The following is an 18,962-nucleotide window of genomic DNA, read 5'->3' on the forward strand; positions in this document are numbered from 1 at the left end:
CAGGAACTGTGGGGAGATTTTGTCTTCCTCTGTAGCAAGAAGAAAGTCTCCTACTCCTGTCTTTTTGCAGCTTACTGTAGTTTGTGGGTTTTGGTCTCCTGTATGACAGAGACTCGGAGGACTCCTCAGCATGGAGTTGCCCAAGAGGTGCAAGATAAAAGTGTGTAAAATATCACTGTGCTCTCTATTGTACTCTCGCGTCAGAGACAGCTCACGGGGTCAGATGGTGGTTTCAGTTGACGCCATCCTTCTGTGGCTCTTCTGTCACATATTAGGTGTGGGTAGGGGAGAGGATGTGTGGCGAAGACTACCTGACCTGAGAAGGAGTTCTAGAAAATGAGCCAACCACAATGCATGGAACACATCTTTTATTCAATAAGCAAGCAAGCACAGAAGTATAATGTGTAGTGCTTAATATTGATACAGTACTAAAAATATAAAAATAGAAATAAAATTTCACTGAAAGCATTTTCACTCACAAATATACAAGGAAAAGTGCTGTCAAGCCACATCATGCTACACCACTTGCCAGTTGCTGAACTGACAGTTTGTTTCCCAACAGAACTGAAACACTAAAAATCTGCTAGTCCTTCCTCATGGCTTTTGGTGAGCCTGAATATTTGACTAGGAAAAATGGGCCTCCTGCAGCTGAGAACCTAAAAAGCGTACATGTCATTACCTAACGGAACAATAAAATAATTCTAGAGAGGTTTATAGTGATAGTAGCCTGCTTCAGGCTGTTTGTATACTTGTCATAGAGAATAAAAAAAAAAAAGATACAGAAATAAACTTGAATCCTGATTATAATCCAGACCAGTCATGGCTAACAATTACTGAAACTGTATTCTGCATGAATATTTGTGCAATACTCCCACCTGGTGGCGTATTTTTAAACTCTCTTCCTTCAGTGCTGCTGTTTCCTCTGCCTACTTGTACTGGCACGTATATTCATCTTCCACTTAGGTCTGGTGGAGTCCAGTAGCACAAACCGTAAACAGTGCTAAGTGCCCTTAACTTTTAGTGGAGCTAGAGGACATCCAGCATCTTACTATATCTAATGGGTGAAATTCATGTCTATACAGGAAAGCGATATGGGTCAGAGACTCCGATTCCTCAACAAAGACCCTGCACCAGATGCCTTCATTTTAAGCCTCATGTTGAGGGACCAAATTAAGACTTGGGGGCTTAAGAAGCTTCTGATTGCTGACCTTCAGCATGGAACTGAACTTCATCCATCAGGAAAACAGCTGTGTGCTGTCAACCATGAAAGTGTGGGTGGGTTTTAGGATCAGAGCGACAATCGCAGCTATATTTCATAACAAGGCCTGTCTTGCAAAGTATGCCAGTGCACAGAACCTACTCAAATTATACAGATAAGGGTGTGCAGAACCTAATGTGAACCCCACTTTGATCAGTTACTATTTTGGAATGGGATTTATTTATACTTGATATACCTGCTATAAAAATAAATGTGACAATTAACCCCTGAGATCATTCTAGCATACAGTTTTGGCCTGTTCCTTGTTTCCCTCTGAAATAATTTTTTATTTGGTTTACGGACATTTATTTAGGTTCTAGTGAAAAGCTTTTATAAAACACATTAAATAATCAATGTGGGGCTGAAAAGGTGTACATTCTAGTTGCATATATGATACATACCTTATACGTATATAATACATTCCATAACAGCTGAATATTCTAGTATTGTCTAGGACGTTCTTGCATGTGGACAAAGGATTAAAATACTAGAAGATAAACAGCTGTTTAGGATCAAAGATAATTGTATCTGATATGGTTTACTTAGATTGTTTTTCTTTCTTTAAATCTCGTTACACATAATAGCTACAGTAGTTTGTCCAGCAGGTAATAAATGAATGCATAAAGCACTTCTAGCTATATTTGGATACCATATGCATGCACTTTTATAAATAAAAATCAAATGTGAGGTCACATTTTCCCATCTTCTGTTTATAAACTAAATCGAATTTCTCATTCATTGAAACAGTGAAGATGTCTTTCCATAGCCCAACTCGTCCTGAAACACAGAGAAGGAACACAAGTCAGAGAGCGGGCATAACAGGACATCATACATCTACAGTCTAATTGTGCAGGGCAGTCTTAGCTTTCACTGAAAGTTCAAGGAGAGGCTGTTCATTGTCTTACACAATTCCCCTGCTACAACCCTTGCGAAGCCTTAAAGTAAGTACCATACACCTTGTCATCTGCACCAACTGAGTATTATACAGGAAGAACTCGGATTTTTTGAGAGATTTTGCTCTGGCCTCAATCAGAAATAAATACAGATTTTGGGTTGGGTATTCATTTGAAAGTGGAATTCTGGTTTCAGTGCAAACTATGGCTCTTTAATAATACCGACAGCTAACAGCAACGCATTTCAAAATTAGCGTGCCTTCAGCATACACTGGTTAGAGAACTATTCAAAAGGTACATGGAATGCAGAGTATTAAACATTACTGAATTCTGATTATTGTGGTGTAATATTGTCATTACTAATTTCTATTGTTTTATGTTTAGTGATAAATTCAACAGATGAATTTATGTTTCTCGATATGGAGAGAATTATTTGCTAAATAGGAGCGGCCTAGATTATATCTACAGAAAAGAACAAGTGCCACGCACCCGGTTTGCACCATTTAAATTTTAGTTTTGTACTAAATACAAAATAGGAGGCTTTATGCAATAGGGACACTGAACACTTTTTCCTTGTATGGAGAATTTGTCTACTCTACTGAACCCAACTAGTAACGTAACCCGATGGCACTGCTGAAACCACCAGTCAAAGCTGCAGCCCCCTTAACCACCGTTTCACTGCAGGCCAAAATCCATTTAACTCAAAGTCAGCCAGGGCTACTCGGTACTATACTCAGTACTATAGTACCGTTATCTATAGTACCAAATAAGCGCGATGGAGTAACCAGACTGAGAGGCCCAATTCTCTTCTCATTTATACTGGATATAAATAAAGACAAAATCCAGGCTTGTTCAACTGGAATAAATGAAAGGAGAATTGGGACTGTGCTACCAGAGAGTTTAATCATAACAGCAAGAACCAAACTACATGCAGGGAGCTTAATTATGCATTTGATGCATAAGAAGAATACCCATTTAATTTAATTACCATTGCTTTTATGCAGCAACTCTATAATTGAGTCCAAAGACAAAACTGTCTGAAACATCTACAAATTACATATTAACGTGATGGTGTAGTATGTGTGGCAAGAGCTGTTTTATGAAATCAGGATTTTCTTATAACTCCTGAAGGTATGACAGGGTTCTTGTTTGTTTTCAAGATCCAAAGATCAAAAGAACCTGAAACTAACTGAAAATGCATGATTTATTGCTTTCACCAAATTTCTCCTGTACCAAAAAAAACCATTAAGAAAACACTTGCAATCATAAACATCTGATACCGACTTCGATTTTGCTCTGGCAACTATAATTGCATAAAGTACAGCATGAAACATGAAAGCCTGTATTTCCCTTTCAATAATGATAATAAAACCTTTTCTTCCTCTGCTTGGGAAAGATAAGCCTTTTATTTCTGAATGTCCCTAATAACACGTATGGACAAATGACAAGTTCTATAAAGGACATATGCAGTGGATTATTTGTAACATTTTTTTTTACCACACGAATTGATAGCTTCTCAAATAGTCACCCACCTGGTTTATGATTTGAATCATGCAACTGTGTAAATTATGATGTGATAAGAGTCAAAGATAAGTAACATATCTAATCATTGTTCTGCTTTCACAGCAGCTCAGGGTTATCTTCAGAGTAAAGATCAATGTGCTAAAAGAAAAAAAAAATGAAGAACTAAAATAAAGCAAAATAAAAAAGTAAATGTAACCGACAAATTAAAAATATTTGAAACAAATTACAATAAGCTGTCATGTTATTGCCACCATTCTTTGTCACAGAAACGAACAGAGAAGGAACAAAGCACTGTTAATGAAGCTGCATTCTGAAGTAACAAAACATTGTAAAAGCCAGAGACAGTGAACAAAAGAAATTCAAAATAAGGATATTTTTAATAAAAAGCACACAGTGAACAAATGACAAAATATTACATTAACTACTGTAACTCCCTTCCTTCTCTATTACAAAACAGAGGCTTTGTTTTGAAAGATTTCTAGACAGTATACTGACCCTTGACTGAGGGTTTGCAGGCTCCTCTACAGAACAACGAACACTAACAGGACGTACAGAACAGTGCATGCAGCGAAAGTGGGCATCACCCTGTTTATCTGATGGAGATGATCTGGCCAGCAGAGACAGTAGTTGACCTTTCTGCCTGTGGAAGGTCTCACCAGCAGGTCTGTTCTCTCTCCTCTTGTATTACCACCTCACCTTTCTCTCACAACTGCCTTTCTGGCTTTCACTGGACAAGCAGCGGAGATTTGGGCTGTGCATAGCATGTAGCAGTGCTGCTGCTCCACAGATTTCCAGATCGTGGAGGTTAGTAACAAACCTAGGGGTTTGTGTTACATACAAATCAATGGAGGAGAATGCAGATCTGTTGGTTGTAAGATCTTGCACTGCCATTGAAGACTTTATCCAATGCCCTCAAAATGTCTTATCAAATTCATGATTTTGTGATCTTGTCTTCATAGCAGAGAAGTAGATTGGTAATCAATTAGGCTGCGTGCCATAAAATCCTACTGCAAATCAGATGGTCTGTTGTTTTCACACCAGATACAAGTTGCATCACATGCTGAATTTAAGGAGAGGGTAGGATTGGAGTTGAAAGAAACGTAACTAAGAGCAGGAAAACACACCATTCAGTGGAGACCTCTACCAGAAAACATAGGGAATATATTAGGTCTTTCGGTGAAACTGTGAACTCTTTTGTTTTCACCAGAATTTCACCTCAAGCCAGCGAACCTGAACTATTTATTTCAAGAAGTCATTATTTACCATAACATAAGTGAACTGGGGCAAAGAGAAGTGCCATATCACAGTTATGACAAAGAACTGCCCATAGGAATTTGGTTTCCAGGTCCTACCGTGATACCAGGAGCTTATAGCCTCTACGTAACATACTTAGAGTCTTTCCACACCAGGTGTGCAAAGACAAAGACAAAAACAAGTAGGTGTGAGCAGTGGCTTTTACCCAAGTTTGACATTGTGAAATGTTCGTGCCAACATACAAACAGGACAGGTTATCCTGGGTCAGTTACTCTGACGATAGTCTGAGCTGAATAATGGAAAACTGGCATAAGGCTTTGCCAAGAAAGACGCAAAGATACTACAGAATACCAGTGAACCCGCTTTCATGGGAAAACAAACTTGCTCTCAAACAAACCTGACTGAGTGTTGGCAAGACTGCAGTTTGACTGATTAAAGGTGAACTCAAAGATACAATAGACTTTTGTAAGGCATCTGATTTTAGTGTTTTTTTAATAGAACTATATAAATCCAACAAAATGCATAATAATAATGAATAAACAACTGGCTAACTGTCAAGAAGGACTGACGATATTCAGTATTTTTATCAGAGATTTGAAAATAATTATAAAAATTACAGCTGATAAAACCTGTAGATAACGATAAGGTTGGCTGAGAAAGGTAGTATGGAAAAGTGCTCCTACGCAGAAACTTAAGAACAAAGTATTCAGGTCATGCTCCCTGAGTAAGGGACAAGAACCTGCAAATTAGTTCCTCGGAAAAGACTTTGTGGTCATGATAAATGACACATGCTTCATGTATGATGCTGCAGCAAAGAGCGCTAATGTGGCCATGGATGGACAAACAAGGGAGACAGGGAGAGAAAAAGTTACAGTTAAAGCTGGTTTAAATCAGCACATAAAGTGATTTTATGTCTGGGCAAGGCATATGTAAGGCTGACATAGGAATTCTCCACCTCAATCCTACGCCCTCATTTTTAAAAAGAATCGTTAAGTGCTGTAAGGCAGCCTACAGAAAATAATTAGAGGAAGACTTAGTGAGGTCACTCTTTTATGCTTATCAGAAGGAAGACTGAGACAGGACTTGATTTCTTGATGTTATCAAAGGACAGATGTATCAGTAGTTTAAAGGGTACTTTGGGGTCCTAAAGAAAAGACCTCACCAGAATAAACATCTAGAAGCTAAACACATTTTAAACAGCTGAGGTAGACAATGAAAAGAAAAAAGAAAACTACAGATCCTTGTCATTTGATGCCTTCAAATTTGAATTATCTGCTATTCTAGAAAATCTGATAAACACAAGGGCTTAGGCCAGAATAAACTGTATGAAATTGTGTGGGCTTTGACATGCCAAAGGTCAGAAGGAGCAGTGCAGTCTTCTCAGTATGAACAGCTCATCCATTGAAGTAAGCCAAAGATTCTCTAACAGAGTGGTTTGCATGATGTTGAATATACACTGTTCAGCTTGGATGCTTCCATCCTTTTTAGTCACTTCTACCTAACTTTACTTGAGAACAAATGAACCCCCAAATTGCACCAACAGTCAAGTTACCTCCCACAATTCACATAGCAATATTTTGCCAACATCTTAACACATCCTGTAGATTACTAAGTCGTCAGTTGCCTTTTGCAACTTCCACAATAAGAGTTTTACTGTGGGTTTTAAACATACCCCTGCCAACGGGAAGTGCTTCAGCATTACAGCACTGATCAATGAGTTGATGGCAGTGTTCCACCATGGATTCCAACTGTGCTTTGTCATAAGAAACTCCTAAGAACCTCACCAGTTGCTCAACCATTGTTGCTAGGTCCTGTAAGAGAGTATTTAAAAAATGGTTTATTTTACAATATTTAAAATTATTTTTTTAAAATTAGTTTAAATATTTCAAAATAAGTTATATCCTGATGTGAAAAAATACAAACGCAGAAGTTGTAGAAACACCACTGTCTTAAAATTTTGCCACCTTCCAATTCACTGAAAATAAACACATTCCAAGTAATTAGGGTAAGACAGGTTAGCAGAGAACACGGTCATTTAGGTTCAACCATTCAAGTATTAGAACGGGGAACTCCAAAGTACTTGCGATGCTTCCCACTTCAGACAACACCGCACCCTTAACTGATCACTTTGGAATATCAGTGTGTTTTGGAAGAATTAAGGTACATTGATTTTGATCTTCATAAAACAAATGACTACAAGTGTCAGAACAGCCCTTCCTTCATTGTTAGCTTCTGGGACTTTATTCAGGTAGATGGAAAGGATCTAGTGAGGTGACATCTGAGAATAAGCAGTTATTAATTTATATATCCAAAACTCCAGGGTTCCTCAGTATGAGTAAAACTTCTGGAGTTGCAAGGACAAAATAGCAATGTTTATCAGGAAGCAGAAAGCCAATACCATGCCACCGGCTTTCAGCAGCATCCACCAGTGAGCACAGCTAAGAATACATCATTATTCAAAACCATGGGTCTGAAATAATTTCTACTAATTTTTTTTTACTTATTCTGATTGCATTACATCATCATTTAGCATCCCACTCCACCAGAAGTCTTAGTAAACCCGAAATTATAATTTACTCAGCTTTACTGAGTTCTACCCTGATTTTGACTTTTTGTGGGCTTAAGAGATAGGAGATGGGTTTTTCCTATGTTTGCATTAGTTTTCCAATCAAATAAACATCTTGCAGTATTTTCATTAATGCTCAAAAATATATTATTGCAATAGGAAATGGAAACCAATGTTCTATGTAGTATTTCCACTAAATTTCTGATTAAGAATTAAGTATACTGTAAGGACCCAATAATTATTTTCACCTTATGCTACACTATCATCCCTAATTTTTTTCAACATTGTTTCACGGAAGACAGTAAGAACAACCAAATAATCAGAATTAATGCCAAATATATAGGGCAAAACACTGATGGTATAATTTTTTTTCCCCATTGATTAAGCACATGCAGAAAGACATTTCTTTCAAATGCATGCCCAGAGCTGAATGTAGCAAGCACTGAACGGTTCAGATGTGTGCCTTCTTTGTGAGTGGTTCAATGCCTATGGATGCAGGCAGATTCCTGAGTAAATTAATAGGTTTATGAAACTGCTGATGTCCATAGAAGCTATTGAATGCCAGTGGTTTAAAAAATGGTATCAGACTTTAGGGAGCCCAAACATGGGCATAAGAAGCAAATTTTGTACTTTATGTATTTTAAACACTACAATGCTAAATATAATTTAAATACCTTTTCACTACATCTAACCTACCTTATGCATATCTTCATACTTCAGAAAAAGTACATTGGCATCCATGTGATGTTCCCAAAACTCTTGCACATGTTCAAACCACGAACCATATCCTACTACAAAGACATGATTGGCATGAGGAAAATTAACACTTTTGTTATTAAGCCCTTTTCAAAAAGGAAAAAAAAACCAGAAAAATAAATTAACTGAGTGGTTCATAGCCCCAAGGAGACCAGTGTCTGGTTTTGACCCGTTGCCATGCACAGCAAGGAACTAAATTTAAAAAAGAGTTTTTCTATCAGTTTGGAATATTCAAAAGAACTAACTTACCATAAAGATAAAACGTTCAACTGAAAATGCCACTATATTTCATGATGGACCTCTTGGAGCTCAGTATTAATGACAAGTACATGACTATTGAACAAAAATTGAGCCAAAATAAAAGTTACACAGCTTTGCAGAAGGCAAATTTCCAGTGGCTCCAACCTGTGTGAATTCCTGCGATTAACATATCACACTGCAGCTTCCTTCACTTAGAAGCTAGATACAGCATTCATGGAAAGTTCCATAGAGCATCCTCTATTAAAGACAAAGAATTGCTAACCATTGTCCTTTCTTAATGAAACAAGTACTGAGGAAACAGACCTATAAAAATGTTTCATGGTTGTTCCCAAAAAACGTAGGATGTATTGACAGAATATTCTATTTATCACTGCATGTTTTGCCCCCCGCCAAAATCTAAGACCTACTCTCTTCTATTATTTTTTTCTGCACACTTCCACACAACTTCTCTAGATACACCACAACACAGTTTCAGCTATACTGTTATCTGTTATCTCAACTACACCATAAATCCAGAGTACAACCAGATGCCCATGAGGTGCTGAGCGCTCCTGAAAGCTTAAGAGTGATGTGATGGGGTACTTCCCATATATCGCAAGTCATGAGCAGGCCCAGCGTGCAGGGTTGCCAATGATGAAAAGCTTATGCCTCCTACCGCCTGCATGCCACCAGCAGCTTGTCTTCAGTTCCCATATCTGTTGTTTGGGGTTTAGGACTTGAAGAGAAGCTGCCATGCTATGCTGGGAGGGCCTGTGCTCCCAGCACTGCTGAGGCAGCGGTTACTAGAAGCCTTAACCCTCCCCCCAAAACTTTCCTCCTTTGTTTTTCACTTCTCTGATAAAAGTCCACATTCACTCTGATAGCGGTCAATTTATATGTGTCTAGCAGAGGTTCAGACACCGGTATTTATTATCTAGAGAATGTCTTTTGCTGACAATGTTACCAGAAAGAGAAATGCATCCTGCATATTTCTTTGGGGGAATTTATCACTGGTAACAAAGTACTTCAGATAATCAAGGCAGGAGTTAAGCAAATATGGTGAGCAGTTTTTCACATTCCCAGTATTTTTTTGGTCAATTTTATCTTTTCAGCAAAGCAGCTATAGAAAAATATTAAACTTTGTAAGCTTTGTTTTTTGAAGCCACATTTTCCCTTTGAAAAATAATTGTTTAATTTAGGTAACTGGAATACTTTTAATGGGTAAACAGATCAGTTTCAGAAGAAAATTAATCTGCTGACTCGTTTTCAATTTTTATAAAGGTATTGGAAAAATTCCATTTTTGTTCTTCCCATTCTACACGCCTAAATAAATTCACGCATGAAGCTAACACATCAGTCAAGCAAAGAGTGTTCCTAGCTGCTCTTAATGGTACAGGGCAAGGAGCCATTAAGATTATGTTAGCAGAGTTTATCTATGCTTTATGTAAGAAACCCCTTTAAGCTTTAGAGGATAATACCAAAGGACGAGAACACTCAAGACCAATCCCTATCCAACTGTATGCTTTCAAACAATACAGCTAACATGCACAGAATTTGTTTCAAGATAGTATTGTGTCATTTGGGCTCAGTGCTTCTCCCTCTAGCAGTACTTTGCTCATGAAAGTTTTTTTGCTGCTGCATTGCTTCCATGAGATGCAAATGTTTAGCTACATGCTAAATTTACTGTATTACAAAACAGTCCATTTGCACAATTATGGACACAGAACATGCTGTGATGTTTTACTGGCTCTGGGAGGTTGTGATACATCAAACAGCTGTATGAAGATAACTCTTCAGATATTTATATGAAAAAGAGTACAGAACCTTCCTCGTACATTAGAAGACCTTCTAATGTGCTTTTCATGTGTCTCCAGTCTAGAAGTTCCTGATCATGGGCTACAGACAAATGTGAGGGAATACAAAAGAAAAAGCTGAAGGTGTGCTGAAATGGAAGGAGAGCATTTACCCTCCCTGCACAAACTTGTAGGAGAAAGCAGCAAAGGTTTTTAAGGCCTATTAAATAACCTCCACTGGTAGGCTTTTACTTTTTGCTTCCGTTTAGCATTATACAACTCCTCCAAATTCCAGGTTGAAGGAAAGCAAGCTGCACTGGATCTAGAGGAGATCCTGTTCTCAGAGCACAAGGTACATGGTGAATTCTTAGTGTCACATTAAGGGATCACAGAGAAGATTTTGTAAAGAAATAGAAGGCAATACATTTTTTTTCTCTTCCTAGCTAGAAAGTGTGGCAATCCCTTGTCAAAAAGCCTAGTGCCAGCCAGTTATATGAGAACATAGGATTTGTCCTCCCTGTAAGTTTACAGAGCCAGTGCAATGGAGCTACTTAAGGCAAGGCAGCCTGACTGGGAACGCAGTGGGGGTGTGTGTGTCATGAAACAGCCCTCGCTCGAAGGAGTTACTGGGTGAGCAGCTGAGGAGTTGTTGTAAAGCAGGTTATTGTGTATTCTCAGCACAGAGCTGTATTTTTCAGACAGTAGCAGCCCACCGCAGCTGCCTTCCTACAGGGGTTCACTTCAATTTACGGATGTACTCCAGATCAATCTCATGCAAACTAGACATTTTTCTGTGTTAACTGTGTTAACAAGGGACAAACCTTGAGTTTTGGATGAAATAAAAATATTAAAGGAATTCCCAGAAAAAAAAAACAACCCTTGAGGAACAGTGAGACTCCTGCAAAGTAGCTAACAGTGAGGTACAACTGAAATTAAATGATGCTGGTATTCGTCACTTTTCACAAGGTACCTGGTACCTCGCAAATGGAATTTTAAAAAAGTAGACCAGAGTTTTGCCTGAGCTAAGTGGAACATTGCTGAGCCCATGGTGTCAAATATCATAAGGCAATTATTTACAATGCATGGCCATAGTTTGCATGGACATATCTAAGTCCATGCAGCACTCTGTAGCAACCTCCTTGCTTTATATGCAAAACAAATGCACCTTTATCCAGTTCATTTCTGTACTTGCAGAAGGAATGCAGAGATGAAAATAAATGTGTAACAGCGTGTGCAGAGAGAACAGCTCCTTACACTTGTCATTCATAAACCTTCTGCAGAACTCCTGAAATGTTCCTCTGTAGCTCATGGTCCTTAGGGAGCGGTGAAACTGGTAATAAGACACCACCAGGTCTTTGGGGTTGCGAGCCATGTATATTACCTATGATGTGGGGGGAGAAAAAGTGAAACATCTTATTGAAAGCTTTTCCCCCAGCCCAAGTTTCCCAAAGCACTTAAACAACTGCTGCTGGTATAGTTAAACAAACATGACTTCATTTAATTTTTACCTTTGAATTGCCATTATGGAGGTCCGAAGGCAAAAACCGATACGGTAGGTGGCTTTTTATAAGGCGAGGAGATGTCAGTTCCTACAATATAAAGCAGACAGAAACACTGCTTATTGTGCATTAGTTTTTGGCACATCTTGAGCTGTCCTGAACTGTCATACTTGAAGTCCTCTACTGTACTGAGTCACATTCACAAATTCACTTCTTAAATTAAGAGGGGTCTGGAACTAGAAATTAGGTCAGGGAGTTACATCTGTTTTTTAAACATGAATAGGCTGGATAATGTATTGGGGTTTTTTGTTGTTCCCCCCCTTCTGTTTTCAAAGTAATTCCCTTTGTAGGACCTTCTCAAGAAGAGAGTGTCATGGTTGAAGTTTCCTAGTATCAAACTAACTTTGTTCCCAGTGATGCTTCCAATAGAATTCCTTGGAAAAGATTAGAAGCGCTGAAAACCCTACCCATAACTTCTTCAATTCAAAATTTTACTCTTGCAATTTATTTTATCCTCAGAATTATACTCATACAATTAAAAGATTTATCTGAGTGTGTGAACATCATTCAAACAGAGTATTTTTCTGTAATTTGAGACAAAATCGTCTTATGACACAAATCATCTTCCAGTAGTTAAAAACTGCGTAAATCTTTATTGGATCAAGTTGCTAGCACATAGTACAGATAACAATGTGTAATCTCAAACTAAACCTCTCACTATCGGCACCACTTATTTGTAACGAGGTAGCACTGAGATCTCATCGGACTAGGCATCTCACAGATGAAAAAGAAAAGCAACCTCTGACCAGCAAACGCTCTCAGCCTAAAGTAGGCTGATACTGCAGTTGTCATGGACTAGAAGCAGCTTGAACCCATCTGTGCCAGCCTCAGCTACCTCAATTCAACAGGCACTGCAACTGTCCTAGGATGGAGCCCAGTAATTTGCCTAATCATTCTAAGACACGCCTGTTACAGCAATGACAAGATCACAATTATATGCCATGCCACTAGTCTCCAAGTGATTCTTAAATAGTGTGGAAGTCATTTCACACAGAATATTCTAAACTCCTCAAACTACACCTACAGAGTCTGTAGATCCACAGATCCTGGGTCTCTAAGGATTTACACGTGTAAATCCAGACTTGTGGGCCTGCAGGTTCATAGGCCTCTTTATTTGTAGTTCCTCTGTGGCAAATTGAGGAAAGGGATCAAAGCAAATTTTCCTCAATTGGGCAGCTTCTGTTTACATAAGTAAGGGAGACCTGGAACTTTTATTCAGGAAACCCATTGCGAGGATATTTAGGACACGGAGAAACATCTCCTAAAGCATTAAACAGGGTATAATAAAGCTTAATAAAAGCAATTTTAAAGTAACCTAATAATACTCGGAACCATTCCAACAAACTGAGCAAGTCCAGTGATGAAAAGGACAAGGACAACAGATGAAATGAAGTGATAAACATGGAACCGAGGACAAAGACACCGTAATGCTGAGTGAGTTTCTTTGCAATAAATTGTACCTTGATGATGTCCAGACCAGGCTGAGGGTACTCTAGGACTGGAAGTTGTTCATCTATATTCATTAGTCCAATCTCATCTGGATCAGCGCCCTGACTCACTAGATACACCACTTCCTGTAGCAAGCCTGTGCCTGCATAAACCAAACAATGAAAGAGAACACATTGCATTACAGTTCTTATCTAAACAGAAGCATACGAAGGGAGACCTAGACATAGAAATAATGATAATTTTTGTCCTTAATAGTCTGCTCTGAGCTAAGTCTGTAACTACTGTTTTAACGTAGTTAAAAAAAAAAAGCTCCCTTAGTTTTATTTTAAACGCATGAAGATCTCCTTTCACGTAAAAGACCTGAGATTTTTCTTCAGTAATAATTTAAATGTTTCTGTTTCCCACTCATTTTACCTGTGAATTGGAAAGCACTGAAAAAAAGATTTTCCACTGTGAATGCTAGCTAGGCAAATACTACTATTTCCATTTTAGAAATGAAAAAAATGAGGCAGACAGAGATCATCCAAGTTCACTAAATGCATTAGCAGCCATACTGGGAAACTGCCAGTGTCCTCTATTCTAAATTGTAGGCAATTCTACTGTTATGCAATGATTTCAGAGTCTATTTATACCTCCACGTTATGGACTGGATAAACCACTGAACGCATCAATGCATAGCGAGTTAGTCATAAGCTTTAGAGGCCCCAATTACATCTCTCTCTCCAGTTCAAGGACATTTACAAAGCAACCATTACATATTATAGCCTTAATGACTGCACTTTGGAAAATTAATAGGTATTCCAAGTAGATGTTTGAACAGGGAAACTATTTCAAATTACTTTACCTTCAGGCAGGTAGGAAGCCCGCAAAACAGGCAAACAAACATTCAGAGATACTTGACAGAGGCTTACGAAGAGAAAGGTACGGGCTTTTGGTGAGATGGAGGAACGGCATGAGGAGAGATCAAAGTGAGCTAGCAGGGAAGGCACCCCACAGTTCAGATGACAAGTCGCACGGGCATGGGGTATCCTGGCTACTGCAACAGATTGACCAATTATTTACGAGTTGTAAAAACTAAGGGAAAATGAGACCAGGATTTATTCTGTCTCTCGTGTTGCCTAAAGAAACAAGTAGTTGTTCCAGAACTTTTTAGAAAGCAAAAGTCTGCTCAACATCCCATGTCCTTGGAAAGATAAGCAGCAAACTGAGATCATGCCTTTCATTCATGTTTTAACTTGAAAATAACTTAAAAGTTGCAAGTAACTTGTATCAGTCACCAGTTAATTCATGTTAACTATCATGATTGTACACATCAACAGACACATTTTGTACAAATTCTGTATGTTGTTCCAACACTAGGAAAAACAGTGAATCATTATTCAGGATTTTTTTTTTAATCTGAGCTAGGAAGGTATTTTAGAGGCTGGTTAGAGTGAACACAGTCTGGATACAACATAAAAGAACACACATCTTCAAGAACTGCTTTGGAGAGCAAGTACTTTAGGATTCCTCTGTTTCCTGACTGATTGGTGAGTAAATTAAAATGGCTTGTAAAAAAAGAAACTTTTACATTACCATCACCCACAGAGACAGCTGTCACAGACAATACACGTTTGCCCTTAAGGCTGTTCACTCTGCATTTTTAAGTCCAAGCATAGATTTTATACATTAAAATTAACATACATACGGTACTTCAGTATCAGTCCTTGTGACTCTGAATGAGCACAACCCTTGTTTCGCATTAAATATTTATTCTGACAGGAGACACCCTAGTTCTCCATAATTTATTTCTGTATTTCCAATTCCGCCTGCAAAGAAAAATGCTATTATGGCAACCTTGTTCCATGAAAGGAAAAGGAAAAAGTGCACGGGGATAAACAACACCACCAGGACATTCTAATTTTGTTACTCAGCTGCTCTCTAGGCAAAAAGAATCTATCTCCATTGTGCCTCTGAATACAAAAGGGTGAGAGTGTTGAGACAGATCTATGCTGAAACTTCAGGAGAGCAGCATGTTCCCTACCAGGTCTCCACAAAGTCCACCAAATAAGTAGGAGGTGAGGGCCAGGAAGCACAGCCCCCATGGCCTTACCTAGTTCTGCTCAGACCCATGGCTATGCGCTAGACTCAGCTTGATTGCTAGCAGATCCATGGAGCACTGCAGAGATAGAAAATGACATATTAATGTAGGAGGCATGGGGAAGAAGGGTTCCAATTCAGAAGGAAGCGGGCCTTTGGAAGCTTGGAAGTCTTCATCTAAATGTGCTTCCACCAAAACCAGCGATTCATTAGAGTACTGCTGGGCACATGGCAGGTACACAGGCCAGAAAATTAAAAATCTCCATCAAGTACAGGTTCTTTAAAACAGCGCTTTATATCTGTGAACCTCAGTGCTAATTATTAGAATGGACATAAGCAAATTACTGTAGTTATGTATGTAGTGCTGCGCATATTCCAGCATCCTATTCCAATTCACACAGCAAGCAGTATTTCTGCAATGTCTCTTCTACAAAGGGGAGGTTTGCAAGCTGACAGTTTAGATGCCTGGCTTCTGGCCATCCAGCAGACTAGAATTTCTCCTCCCTACACCTGCAGTAGGACCACTGATCCTGAATTCTCCCACCCATGATCTCTGTACTAGTTTTCGCATTTTGTCACCCACTATATTAGCCTGATTTTCTTCCATATTAACACTCAAGTTACTCTGCTCAGGATTTTCAGGGTCTTAATGCAAATGAAAACTAGAGATTTAACTTCTGAGGGAACTGTAACTTTTAAACTTGTCACCCTTAATCAATTATCATTTATGCCACACACATATTCCGAAAAGCCCCCTATATAAAATTACCATCAACCTGATCTGTTTAAAAAAAACCCAAACAAACAACTAAAACACCACATGCTTATTTTTTTTTAAATAAAAAAATAGCTAAAAGCCTTTATCTATCTATATATAACCTACTCAAATCTCTATTAGGATTAAAAACAACTCAAGTTAAATTGCAGATAGCAGAGCTGAATGTTCTTTTGGTTTAGAAATGATGGTTTAACCTAGCAATAGACAAATAGCAGTCCAAATTCCAGACCTAGTTGCTAGAGGGCAAGATTTCCTAGCCCTTGGGAACACCAGCTGGCTGGAAAGCCAAACAAACTGGGGTACTGTACCTATGCATGTAATCAGAGGCTTAAAACTAGACTGGAGCTAGCAGAATTTATTAAATTTACCACTGTGGGAGGTGAATGTGAGTCTTCTGCTGTAGCCCCCAATTTGAACCAACTGACTTAACCTGATGTCTGCGGAGATGTGCAAGAACCAACATTTTACGGGTGGAAGCTAGAGTAAATTGCTGAAACTGAGATTTTCAAAGGAGATTATGGGAATAACCTCTGATAATCCCCATCTATCACAAAATTTGGCCACATCTAAATGCCACAGAAACTTTCTTAGTAAAAGGGACAATGATGATACTTGTCGGAGAGAAGAAAAAAAATGAAGGAAGCTACAGAAAAAAAAAGGTGCAGAACTTACCTTTATACTCCCTAGATTTCTGGCCTGGCTGCCAATAACCATTTATTGTTGCTTGCGGGTTACTCACTTTTCAAGTGAAATTAAAGGATTAGGTCATAAAGTGGAAAATATAGCACATATGCATATGAAGCAAAGGTTTTTCTTGGAGACAATCACTGGATCTTGAGCATCTCTAGTATTTTATGTCATTTTCTCCTTGTGTTGCTGAATACATGTGCACGTACATGCATGTCACTTGGGATGGTACACAGAGTAAACAATCACTGACAAAGAGGATTAATCTGTCAGCCTTTGGGCATAAGGCAGGAGATGCAACATTCATAAGTACCCAGCAATTCTACTGTTCCTTCTTCCAACCGCAGTAGATCCACATTTTATCCTGGAGGAAGACTGCTGGCCCTGCTACCTCCAAGGTCACATTGCCAAAACAGACGAGGAATTTATTTATGTTTATCCATTTCCAACTAAAATGGAGCTTCAATGCACTGTACCTGAGAAATGTTCTCCCCTGACAAGTTCTTCTGTTATGTCAATACAACACCTCAGGAGAAAACAGAGTGTTCCAGTTTATCACACAATATCTGGAAAGAGACGGGATGGGAAACAGCTGTGATAAGCTACTGCCAGAATTCGCAGGTTTTTAGGAGAGCCCTTCAAATTATCTGTGAACCTGCATTTCTACTCTGCATAGCAGCGTGTACAAAAGCAGCCCAGTCACAGCAGTTTGGAAGTGTGCTAGTTGGGCTGCGCTGTCTTTTTCTGTGATGCCTAATGATACACAGAAATCAGGACTCATTAAAAATCCTATCACACCAACAGCAGCCCCTATTGATGACTGGGAACTCTTCATTTGTACCCCTTTTTCATAGCCAATGCTTCAGCAACAATAGCAAAGTCAGTTCATGGCCATACTGTCTCTGTTTATCAGTAAGTGTAACTGCTGCTGCAGCAGCCAGACAGCAGAACAAGACAGCCAAAACTTTGAAACACCACAGCTACTCCTTTCTGCTTCTATGCATTAGATGCCTTTTGACATCAAATTTAGTCTCTGTAGGAAGGAGAAACATCCTTTAGCGCAGCGGTTTTCTGGCTCCCCTCACTACTTTCTGGCCACTGGCACACTCCCATGCAGTTACTGAACTGCACAGATTTGTTCAAAGGGAAGTGGCAGATATAAAACCATAAAATTTCCTGTGAAATTTTGCTTCCCTACATGGCTTCTAATATAGTTTATTTCCATTTTCTCCCCTCTGTATCAGCTAACATGGGACAAACCTGGAGCTTAAGGATGCAAAGGTCTTTGGTATAGTCCTTTTATTTGCCCCTTGTTTGGAAACCACATGAAAAAAAAAAAAGAAATACTAATGTTTGTATTAACAGTCTTCTATCACTCCCAATTAGTTGCACTTGGTTTGATCTGCCAATGCTTGATCAAGTTTCACCTAATACAATGCAATGGACCCATTATGACTTAGATTTTTTTTATAGCACTGATAGAGGTAAGTACTCATTAAAAATGAGGGCTGCTAAAGTTGTCAGATTGGCCTAGCAAGTGCTGTAAAGCGCTTCCCCACGTAGTTCTAATTGCCTGCAAGCTCACTGCCCTTTCACCAATTTCAGTATATATCTGCAGGTAAGTATGACAGATTCATCTTCACTCTACGATAGTGGAGGGAAAATTAGATTTTTCCATTAGAAGAAAACAATTTCCAAACCATAAAAAGATCTCTTAAACTCTGTATGTTCAAGTTCTCCTACATCTTGGAATTCCAACTGGCTTAAGGTTAGGGATTTTCATTATCAATTAGGGTTTTAATAATAAAAATCATATATATACTTTGATAGCGTATTTTTCCCATTCTTCTGTTCCTAGATGAGACTCAGGATTCAGAAAGAAGGCTGAAATTGTGATGTTACATTGCCAATATTTTTGACTGACTAATTAAATATGTATTAGAGGGCACGATTTTCAGAAAGAACTGAATACTCATCCTTGTAAGATTAATATTCCTTTTACATGGCCTAAATGCCCCTAAGGTCAATAGCGACCTGTCAAGGGACTCTGTGGAACATGAGGAAACTGAATCCAGATCTTCTGAAATTGATGGTAACAGCTTAAATAAGATTGGATTTAAAACAAC

General features: G+C 38.7%; 1 protein-coding gene across 1 annotated transcript in view; it reads right to left on the minus strand.

The window, feature by feature from the left end:
- Positions 1 to 353: 353 nt before the first annotated feature.
- The window catches only part of SULT4A1 (sulfotransferase family 4A member 1), a 31,315-nt gene continuing 12,706 nt past the window's right edge, over positions 354 to 18,962 (minus strand). The window contains exons 2-7 of the mRNA XM_063354742.1: positions 13,304 to 13,434; positions 11,793 to 11,873; positions 11,539 to 11,665; positions 8,192 to 8,286; positions 6,602 to 6,740; positions 354 to 2,035 (exon numbers count right to left, since the gene is read on the minus strand). Of these exons, the coding sequence (XP_063210812.1) occupies positions 1,923 to 2,035; positions 6,602 to 6,740; positions 8,192 to 8,286; positions 11,539 to 11,665; positions 11,793 to 11,873; positions 13,304 to 13,434 (686 nt within the window). The 3' untranslated portion in view covers positions 354 to 1,922. The remainder of the gene's footprint in view (positions 2,036 to 6,601; positions 6,741 to 8,191; positions 8,287 to 11,538; positions 11,666 to 11,792; positions 11,874 to 13,303; positions 13,435 to 18,962) is intronic.

This window comes from Chroicocephalus ridibundus, chromosome 1 (genome assembly GCF_963924245.1).
Source record: "Chroicocephalus ridibundus chromosome 1, bChrRid1.1, whole genome shotgun sequence".
Lineage (NCBI taxonomy): Eukaryota > Metazoa > Chordata > Aves > Charadriiformes > Laridae > Chroicocephalus > Chroicocephalus ridibundus.